The sequence below is a fragment of the Lacerta agilis genome, chromosome 18 (genome assembly GCF_009819535.1).
Source record: "Lacerta agilis isolate rLacAgi1 chromosome 18, rLacAgi1.pri, whole genome shotgun sequence".
Classification (NCBI taxonomy): Eukaryota; Metazoa; Chordata; class Lepidosauria; order Squamata; family Lacertidae; genus Lacerta; species Lacerta agilis.
Genome location: NC_046329.1, coordinates 7,628,424 through 7,638,611, shown reverse-complemented (window position 1 = coordinate 7,638,611; position 10,188 = coordinate 7,628,424). Strand labels below are relative to the sequence as shown.

The window sequence follows — 10,188 nt, the reverse complement described above, 5'->3', positions numbered from 1 at the left end:
AGCGCTCATCTCACTTTACTGACCTAGGGAGCCGGAGTCCAGCTTCCGGGTCATGTGGCCAGCAGGACTAAGCCGCTTCTGGCGAACCAGAGCAGTGCACGGAAATGCCATTTACCTTCCTGCCGGAGCGGTACCTATTTATCTCCTTGTGCATTGCCGTGCTTTCGAACTGCTAGGTTGGCAGGAGCAGGGACCAAGCAATGGGAGCTCACCCCATGGCTGATCGGTAAGCCCTGGGCTCTGTGGTTTAACCCACAGTGCCACCCGTGTCCAACCCACATTGAAGCTGTAAAACACCCTGAAATGTATTGCAGTTTAATTTTTTTTATCAGGGACGGGGACAGGGGGGTGGGGTGGCGGCATTGATGCTTGAGTGCACCTGTCAATTTTGGTTTCTCATTTCCCCAAACTTCAGTTCGACACTTCTGCAGAAATATATATAATCTCTTGCTTTTGCTGGCGCTCTAAACCACATGCTTAGTCTCCCTGTTGGGTGACCTGGCACTGGCTGAAGCACTTTCTAGGAGGTCTCCGGAGTTAGGTGCCCTGTCGACTCATGCTTCCGAAATGGGGTCAGGAGCGAGACCGTACCAGCATCCTTGCCCAGCCGAAAATTATCCACCAAACCGTCTTCTGCAGGTGAGAGCCTGGTTGCTGGACTAATAATAATAATAATAATAATAATAATTCCAGTTACAGGTGGGTAGCCGTGTTGGCCTGCCATAGTCGAAACAAAATAGGAAATTCTTTCCAGTAGCACCTTAGAGACCAACTGAATTTGTTCTTGGTATGAGCTTTCGTGTGCATGCACACTTGGTATCTGAAGAAGTGTGCATGCACACGAAAGCTCATACCAAGAACAAACTCAGTTGGTCTCTAAGGTGCTACTGGAAAGAATTTCCTATTTTGTTTCAATAATAATAATATATTTATACCGCACCCATCTGGCTGGGTTTCCCCAGCCACTCTGGGCAGCTTCCAACAAAACATTAAAATACAGGAATTCATCAGATATTAAAAGCTTCCCTAAACAAGGCTGCCTTCAGATGTCTTCTAAAAGTCGGATAGTTGTTAATTTCTTTGACATCTGATGGCAGGGTGCCACCACTGAGAAGGCCCTCTGCCTGGTTCCCTGTAACTTTGCTTCTCGCAGGGAGGGAACCGCCAGAAGGCCCTCGGAGCTGGACCTCAGTGCGCTGAGGTCTTATCCGCACTGTACATTTAGAGAACGTTAAGAGTCCTGCTGGATCGGCACAAACAAGAGTACTTTCTCCACCTGCTGGCTTCTGGCAACTGGCGTTTTGAAGTATCAGTGCCTCTGACCGTGGAGGCAGAGTGGAGCCGTTGTGGCGAGGAGACAATGACAACCTTGTCACGTCCCCCCCTGACTTGGTCCAATTTTCTTTCAAAGCCATCGAAGCTGGTGGCCATCCCTGCCATCTTGTGGGAGTGAGGTCCATAGTTGAACTATTTATTTATTTATTTTAAAATTTTCTATACAGCTTTATATTTTTAATTTAAAAAATCTCAAATCGGTGTACAGCATATTAAATCAATAAAACAATAGCCGGGCGATGTTCCTCCAGCCTCATGAGGAGCCTCTTCAGTAGGGCTGGTGAGTGTGGGCCCCGCCCCCTAGGCCAGGTGGAAAGGGCCTTGTAGGGAGCTGTCTTCACACCCCACAGCCGGGCAATGTTCCCCCAGCCTCATGAGGAGCCTCTTCAGTTCATGTATTGCATGAAGAAGAGCCAGTGTGGTGTAGTGGTTAAGAGCGGTAGACTTGTAATCTGGTGAACCGGGTTCGCGTCTCCGCTCCTCCACATGCAGCTGCTGGGTGACCCTGGGCTAGTCACACTTCTTTGAAGTCTCTCAGCCCCACTTACCTCACAGAGTGTTTGTTGTGGGGGATGAGGGGAAAGGAGATTGTTAGCCGCTTTGAGACTCATTCAGGTAGTGATAAAGTGGGATATCAAATCCAAACTCTTCTTCTTCTTCTTCTTCTTCTTCTTCTTCTTCTTCTTCTTCTTCTTCTTCTTCCACTCTGGAGAACCATGGCTCCCTTTCAGCAAATCCTGGGTGCTGTATAGTTTCTTACAAGTGCTGAAAGTTGTCGGGAGACCCAAATTCTCCCTGTACAGCTGCAATTCCCAGTTTTCCCTGGGAAGAGGGATTGAAGGTTAGATCAAGGACTTTGTCACACAAACTTCCCTTGCCAAGGCAGAATCAGGGGCACACCTTAAGGTTCCTGATCATTCATTGGCTGCTGAACCTCTAACTGCCCAGCACCTGACGTCGTATATGATGGGAGGTACCCATAGTTTTGTTGAAATGGCATTGCCAGGCGAGGTCTACGGGCTGGATGGACGGAGGTCTGCCCATCCCTCCCTCACCAGCACTTGTTTCATCAGAGCAGTTTACAACAATTGCACATTAAATTAGACAGCAAAAACCATACAGAAATATTAAAATCAGATGGAACAATGTGTTCTTCACTGTCTGCACAAGCCTGGCAGAACGGGAAAGTTTCCAGCAAGCGTTTAATAGCTTGAAAAGGAAGTTCCACAGGACTGGGTCGGTGACTTGGTTCCTTGTTGCTGTTGAATGAGCCTTGCCAATTCAGGGAATGACCATCGATGCAGCCGCAGGTGATCTCAGTGGTCTCCCCACCAGACCCACCCTCCTTGCACAGTTTGCAGCAGCAGGAGGAGCTTGAATATGTGAAAAGAAAAGAAAAGAAAAGGGATGCTCACTTTTCTAGGGATGGGTGGCAACCCTACCCTGAGGTGCCCCTGGGCCTGAGTTGATCAGGGCTTTGTAAATTAATATTCATTAATACTAAAAGGTGGGGGGTGCAGATAAACACCAAAACAGAGGCCAAGCAGAAGTGGACTGGCCTTTTCTTGGCATGAAGGCAGCAGCAGGATAGGTGTCACAATTGCAGGAGAGGGAGATATTCTGCCAACTCATCTCTAACCATCTCTCCCTCCGTGCCCACTCTTCCTTTCTCTTTCTACAGGCCTTCTGTATACTGGGTTGATAAGATACCTAAGCCGCAGCCTAGAACAACAATTCCAGGCAAGTTTTTTTAAAAAAGGGGAAAAAAAGAATTTAAGTGTTTTCTTTAACAGGTGCTGTGTGGTGCATGCTCTATCCTAGTACATGAATTTTTCTGTATGCTTTTCTTTCTTTTTCTTTTTTCCCCATGTCCATTCTTTATTTCTCATATTTAGATTTTAACAATTACATTGAGTCCATCAAATTCCAAATTTAAACTCAAAACAAAACAATACAGAACAAAATAATTCACTTTAAGATAACCTATTTACCTTCTCCTCCCACCCCACCTCCAATGCTTCCCCTCCCCCGTGAGTGATCGTGTAGCATCAATTTCAAGTTTCATCTATCGTTTTCAGTTGCGTTAGTTTCCCATAAATTATTTCCTGTCTATCTATACTTAAATTATTTTCTTATCGTCCGTTTTCCCGTGCAATTCTCTCCACTCAGTCTACTAATAATTCATAATTTGGACAGTACTTCTCCATGTATTCTTTTAGTCCTTCCCATTCTTTAATTAAATCTTTGTTTGAACGACCTCTGATATTGGCTGTTATTTTTGCCATTTCAACAAGTAATTTACCCCTCCATTCTGCTATTGTCGGTAAATTTTTCCCTTTCCAATTCTTAGCAATCAGCAATCTTGCTGCTGTTGCTGCGTATAATAATATATTTATCTTATTTTTAGGAATATTCTCTGGTATTAATCCTACCAAAACAGATCCGGCTTTTTATCAAAATTTATTCTTAGAATTTTCTTTAGGTGTTCAAATATCTCATTCCAGAAGGACTTTATTCTTTTACAATCCCACCATACATGGAGAAAAGTACCTGTCTCTTTTCTGCATCTCCAGCATATTTTTGTTTGATTTTTGTAAATCTTTGACAACTTCTCAGGTGTCATATACCAACGGTAAAACATTTTAATTATGTTCTCTTTAATCGTGGAGCATGCGGTAAAATTCATAGCACTCTTCCACAGCTTTTCCCACTTCTCTAGTTCAATAACCTGGCGTAGCTCTCTTGCCCACTTAATCATGACCTGTATGCTTTTCTTGGTTGGAGAATTGTACTGCAAAATTTGGGAAAGTGCAAATTTTGGAAGGAGGGTTGCGTTGCCGTTTGTATGTTGTTTTGGAAAAGGGGTGAATTAGGTAGGTTTGCCCTTAAATGAAAATTGAATCAAATTTCTCCCCCCCCCCCCCGTGTCAAGCTAGGGGAGAAGACAATGTTCTTGGCGCAGATGGGCTAATCTGATCACATTCTGGCAAGGCTATATCAATGTTCACATCTATTTAACTTTCTTTTCCCTCTTCTTCCTCCACCTCTTCTTTTGCAGTCTTAACTCCCCGGCAGGAAGTCCTGTCTCAATCCAAAAAGGTTAATTCTGACTACAGTGGGGACAGGTAGGGGGAGAATGTAACCAGACCGAAAAACCACCCAAACAAAACAAATACTGGGAGGGTGGGGTTTTTTTGGGGGGGGGGGAAACAGCTGTAAACAGAAAATACATACAGGTAGATGTATTTTGGCTGAAACTTTTTTACTTTTTTTTTTTGCCCATTGCATCTCATTTACCTCTGGGTGATTTACAGGTCCATTAAAATCCATGCCAATGTTTTGGACAATGAAATCAATTATAAGTAATGAAAAGGATAAACGGTAATACAGTTAAGTAACCCTCAAACCTAGCATAGACACAGCAGCTAAAATGCACTTGGTGGAAGAATCAAGGAGCAACAGAAAAATATTCCCACTGTAATTTTAAAAAGCCCAGGAGAAGGAAAAGGTAAAGGGACCACTGACCATTAGGTCCAGTCATGTCCGACTCTGGGGTTGCGGCGCTCATCTTGCTTTATTGGCCGAGGGAGACGGCGTACAGCTTCCGGGTCATGTGGCCAGCATGACTAAGCCGCTTCTGGAGAAACAGAGCAGCACACAGAAATGCCGTTTACCTTCCCGCCAGAGCGGTACCTATTTATCTACTTGCACTTTGACGTGCTTTCGAACTGCTAGGTGGGCAGGAGCAGGAAACACCTGCCTAAAAGATTATGGACTGGGCATCAGGCAAGCCTTTCTGGGGAGGGCATTGCAAAATCAGGGGGCCATTACCAAGAAACAACTGGAGGTCACCAAGTTTTGGGTGTGGCAACTTTGCTCCGTTCAGGGGACAAATTTAAGCCTGGTTTCTATGTAGCAGAATCACAGTTGGACAGGTAGGTTATTCACTTTAATTCCCTCTGTATCAACAGCCACATTGAGGGGGCAAATCCTCTTCATATCTCCACACAAAAAAATCTAGTGCTCAAGGATGAGTATTCAGGAACACAGCAAATACATTCACTTTGCTTAGCAGAACTTAAGCATTGCAGAAAGTAATATAATTGAGGTCAATGGCATTAAAAATAAACATTAGAAAATACTAGCATTACAAATGTAAAATGCTGATTATTTTGATGCAGAGCTGAGAAACCCTAGTTAGATCAGGCATAGGCAAACGCGGCCCTTCAGATGTTTGGGACTACAACTCCCATCATCCCTAGCTAACAGGACCAGTGGTCAGGGATGATGGGAGTTGTAGTCCCAAAACACCTGAAGGGCCGAGTTTGCCTATGCCTGAGTTAGATAACAGTTACTTGAATCAGCAAGGTTAGAACTGAGCAGCAAGCAGCTCAGTCAGCAGAGCATGAGCCTTTTAATCTCAGGATTGAGGGTTCAAGCCCCACATTGGGTGAAAGATTCTTACATTGCAGGGGGTTGGACTAGAGGAACTTTGTGGTACCCACTCTACAATTCTATGATTCTACGATACTGCTGTGAAATGCCCCGAGATTGTTGGAGGAAGGGTAACATACAAATTTAATAAATAATATTAATAAAGGGTGAGAGATGCTCAGAGGGAAGGAATGTTTACACCCAATCTTTAATTTGAAGATAACATTTTTCTAACCTTAGATAGGCAATGTCTCTTGAACCAGATAAAATGGGTACAGAAGTGAGAATATTTTATTTCTCTTTATAAAATTTACATACTGATTGTTTTTTTTAAAAAAAATAACCCTCAAAAGTGGTTTACAAAAAGAATAAAATTATTAGTAAAAATGAAACATTTTAAATAATTAAGACCAGCCATAAACTAAAAACACATCATTATTCTACATGTCCTGCTAAGCTTGTCCGAGCAAAAGGTGCTGAAAAAGAGTGCAATGAAGGCACCTGCCTGGTGTCAATAGGCAGGGAGTTCCAAAGGTGTCACACTAAAAGATTGGCTTCTTATTTACTTCTTAGTTATTAAATTTATAGACTTCCCTTCATCCAGAGGGCAGTTGGCAAGATAACTGGGGAAGGGTGGATACTGTATTACGTGGCACCTGTAACATGACCAGGTTTGAATACATAGGGCAAGGTGAACTAGTCCCAAGTCGGGTATTTGCCACAAAGACTGCTTTAATTTGCCTTATGCTTCTTGACTTTTGCAGGTGTGGGTGGACTTTTCTTCTTCTTCTTCTTCTTCTTCTTCTTCTTCTTCTTCTTCTTCTTCTTCTTCTTCTTCTTCCTATATGGCTAAGTTCCCAGTATATTCTCCCCCTAATCCAGACCCTCTGCCGTGTGGCCAGTAAAAGCTGCAGCCCTAAAGGTGAAGGCGTCATCAAGGCTGGTAGAACTGGCACAGCCCCGGCCTTACCGGTCTGCCTGGGAAATAAACCGCCCCCCTTATCCGTTGGTATGTATACCCTTGGCCAGCCTGCTTCATTAACTGTGATTCCAGCATTGCAGGGGGCAGGTGGGGGCGGTTTGGACTAAATGCTCCTTTGGGTCCCTTTCCAACTCTACAATTCTATTATTCCTGGCCACGGGGCAGCTGCTTTTGGCATACCTGCCCATGGTTGAGAGGTCATATGCTTTGGCTCAGTGGTACTGAAGCTTTTGTTTGGACGAACCACATGAAAATTGGGAAGGCCTCTCAGGAGACCATTTAATAAAGCCCCTACCATCCTAGTCTTGGCGCTGTTGTATAATGAATTCTCCTTTCCTCCATATGGTGTAACTTATTTATACTGTAAATTGTCATCTGAAGACCTTCTTCGTGTGCCCTCACCATGGAAGGTGGCATCAAGAGAACAGTCCTTTTCAGTGGTGGCTCCCCGCTTCATTCATAAAAAAAAACAACCAACAAACAAAAGAGGTTTACAAAAATATTTTTGGGGGGTAAATAAAACTTTGGGTGCTCTCAGGCGTCGTCAGGGGTTGCTACCTTCCTGCAGCTGCCATGAAGAAGCTGCCAGAACCGCCAATCCACTTCTGTCAACCAGAGCACAGAGTTCTGCCAAGCATTACAGGGTGACCACTGCTGATGCTTTAATATATGATAGGGGGGTGCAGGGCACCAGGTGGATTGCAGGGCATTGGAGCCCCTGGGAGATCTCCAAAAGAGCTCAACAACTTGGGGCAATCTTGGGGGGTTGCTATATAAAAGTTCTGTTTGAAGTCTAAAAGGTTGATTTATTTTGGGTTCAAAACAATAGGGGTCGTCTTGTGCATGGAGGCGTCTTATACACGGAAAAATAGAGTAGGTGGCTTTAAAGGGGGATTAGGCAAGTTCATGGAGCTGAGCTGGCTCAGCCTCCACAGTTGGAATACCAGGTGCTAGAAACCGCAGGCTGGACACAGTGGGAACAGGATGCTGGAATTGATGGGCCATTGGCCTGATCCAGCAAGCTCTTTCTGTGTCCTTAGCTTTGTCTCTTGTCTTTAGGTGAGCAAAGGAGCGCTGGCCGCTGTTCCCACACAAAGGATACTTGCTCTAGCCATTCCAAGGACTGTGCCCTCCGTTGCAAAGAGTAAGAGATACGTTTCCACCTTCTTGCTAACGATGACGATAGCTTGCTCTCCAGACAAGTCTAGCTGTGGCTCCTCTGGGGAGGCTCCTGATACATAAGCGGGTGGGGAGGCTGTGCCACCCTGCCGCTCACTTAAATAATAAACCTTCCCATTTTTAGAAGATGAGGAACATGGGAATATTGCTGTACAAACACAGGTGCCTAAGTGCATTGGTAGCAGGGCTCCCACCGGCTTCCAAGATCCCCCTTCTGACAGCCGAGCGGTGCGGGAACAGCTACCTGCACACCCCCTGCCCTGAGAGAAAAGCCGTTGGCAATCAGATCACAGATGCCAACTTGGAAGACTTTTGTTTCTGCTTGAGGGGGGGCACCTCCCACCTAACTTTTCAAACTACTTACCTTGCATCTCACCCTCAGCAGTAAGGCACACACCTGAGTACTGCCTTCTGTTATTTTTCTGGGGGTTCAACTGCCATCTTTGCCTCTGGGCCAGGAAGAAAAGCAGCATCTGTCAACACCTGGCTGCTGAATAGATGTGCATCAGGCTGGGGGGGCAAGACAAGTGTTTTAAACAGACCCAAAGGTGGTCTGAGAGCTTTCATGGTGCATATCTTTTATGCGGCCAAACACTTTTTCGAAAAACTTTGGGGGAAATGTGAAAAATTTGATTGCAGAGTGATGGAAGTGTATCCCCACCCAACCATGAGAGAGGTGCCATTGCCTCCACACACTCATTCTGTCACCTAGCATTCACAAGTTTCTTCCTTCCCATATCTATTTTATTGCATGTATATGCCACCTTTATCTACCAAGGACATCATTGATACGCCAAGGATTTCTGACATGAGACTTGTTGGCTACATGTTTTGCCCTATAATGTGAATTCCCCAAAACAGCGGAATGCTCCCAAATTCAACGGTTGTGAGCAATTTTGCATCACCTCTAGGCTTTAGACCTTTGAACCTTTTGGGGGAAAGGGCTGCTTGTGTCAAATTTAGCCATTTTTGCTTCTCTTTTGGTTCACTCCTACAGAGCCACATAGAAAACTAATCCACCATCCTGCTGGAGCGGCAAAGTATGATGAGCTCTCTAAACCCAAAATCTACACGTTTGACAAACGAGATCCACTCCAGGTTTCCAAGGCGGCTCTCCAATACGTTCCTTCTCCTCGCATTATCGAAATTAGCCGCCCGGTGAGAATAAGAGGCAAATTGATTTGAGTTATGTAAATGCTACTCTTCCTCAATTTCAAATTAAAGGATCCCAGACCTCTTGGACCTGGAAAAGAAGCCATGATGTATTTCATTTCTTATATGGTTGTGGGACTTTTGGCCTGCTGTATCTCTAGCCTGCAGGGAACAGGTTTCATTAAACGATGAGCTACCGTGGTTCTGAATTAATGCATCTTGTGACAGGAGAGTTGCCCCACTTGCCTTCCAATACCAGCTGTGAGATTTTATAGTGGCATATCATTTTGCCTCATTTGCTCCAGGTTTCCATACTCCTCTTGTCATTTGGCACTTCTGTTGGTGTCTGGCCACGTCTGTTAGGACCAGGCAGTGGGATTCAGGACAAAGCCCTCCTCACCTGCACATGTACACCTTTGGTCAAGGTCATTGGGGAGCAAGAAGCAGTACAGCCCTTCTAGGCTCCACCACAGTTCCATCATTTAAGTACACCGAGCCTCTTGGGCTTGCTGATCAGGTCAGCGGTTTGAATCCCTGCGACGGGGTGAGCTCCCGTTGCTCTGTCCCTGCTCCTGCCAACCTAGCAGTTCGAAAGCACACCAGTGCAAGTAGATAAATAGGTACCACTGTGGTGGGAAGCTAAATGGCGTTCCTGTGCGCTCTGGTTTCCGTCACGGTGTCCTGTTGCACCATAAGCAGTTTAGTCCTGCTGGCCACATGACCGAGAAAGCTGTCTGTGGACAAATGCCAGCTCCCTCGGCCTGAAAGCAATGAGTGCCACAACCCCATAGCTGCCTTTGATTGGATTTAACCATCCAGGCTCCTTTTCCTTTTCCTTATATATTTGGAAATCTGATTCACCCATTTCTCCAGGCTAAACGTATCTGGTTCTTTTAAAGAACTCATTGCTATGGTTTGTTGTTGTTCAGTCGTTCAGTAGTGTCCGACTCTTCGTGACCCCATGCTATGGTTTACTTCATACGTTTTGCTGATGTCCTCTCTCCTCTTGAGAGCTGCCTCTTGCTTGAGTCACAGCTGGATGGAGTCCACTGCTAAGCACCATGCTCGAGGTGTTGAGAAGTGATACACATCTAAGTTTACTTATT

At 45.1% G+C, this 10,188-nt stretch overlaps 1 protein-coding gene across 1 annotated transcript; it reads left to right on the top strand.

The window, feature by feature from the left end:
* Window positions 1-556: 556 nt before the first annotated feature.
* On the top strand, window positions 557-9,188 carry THEG (theg spermatid protein). Its single transcript, XM_033136672.1, has 6 exons — window positions 557-639; window positions 3,017-3,075; window positions 4,394-4,460; window positions 6,652-6,778; window positions 7,811-7,895; window positions 8,928-9,188. The coding sequence occupies exons 1-6, from the start codon at window positions 557-559 to the stop codon at window positions 9,113-9,115; spliced, it is 609 nt and encodes a 202-aa protein (XP_032992563.1). The 3' UTR covers window positions 9,116-9,188.
* Window positions 9,189-10,188: the final 1,000 nt, after the last annotated feature.

Coding starts and splice junctions, on each gene's coding strand:
- THEG (XM_033136672.1), top strand. CDS start 557: ATGCTTCCGAAATGGGGTCAGGAGCGAGACCGTACCAGCATCCTTGCC. Junction 6,779..7,810: donor ACCGCCCCCCTTATCCGTTG/GTATGTATACCC, acceptor TCTTGTCTTTAG/GTGAGCAAAGGAGCGCTGGC. Junction 7,896..8,927: donor TGTGCCCTCCGTTGCAAAGA/GTAAGAGATACG, acceptor TCACTCCTACAG/AGCCACATAGAAAACTAATC.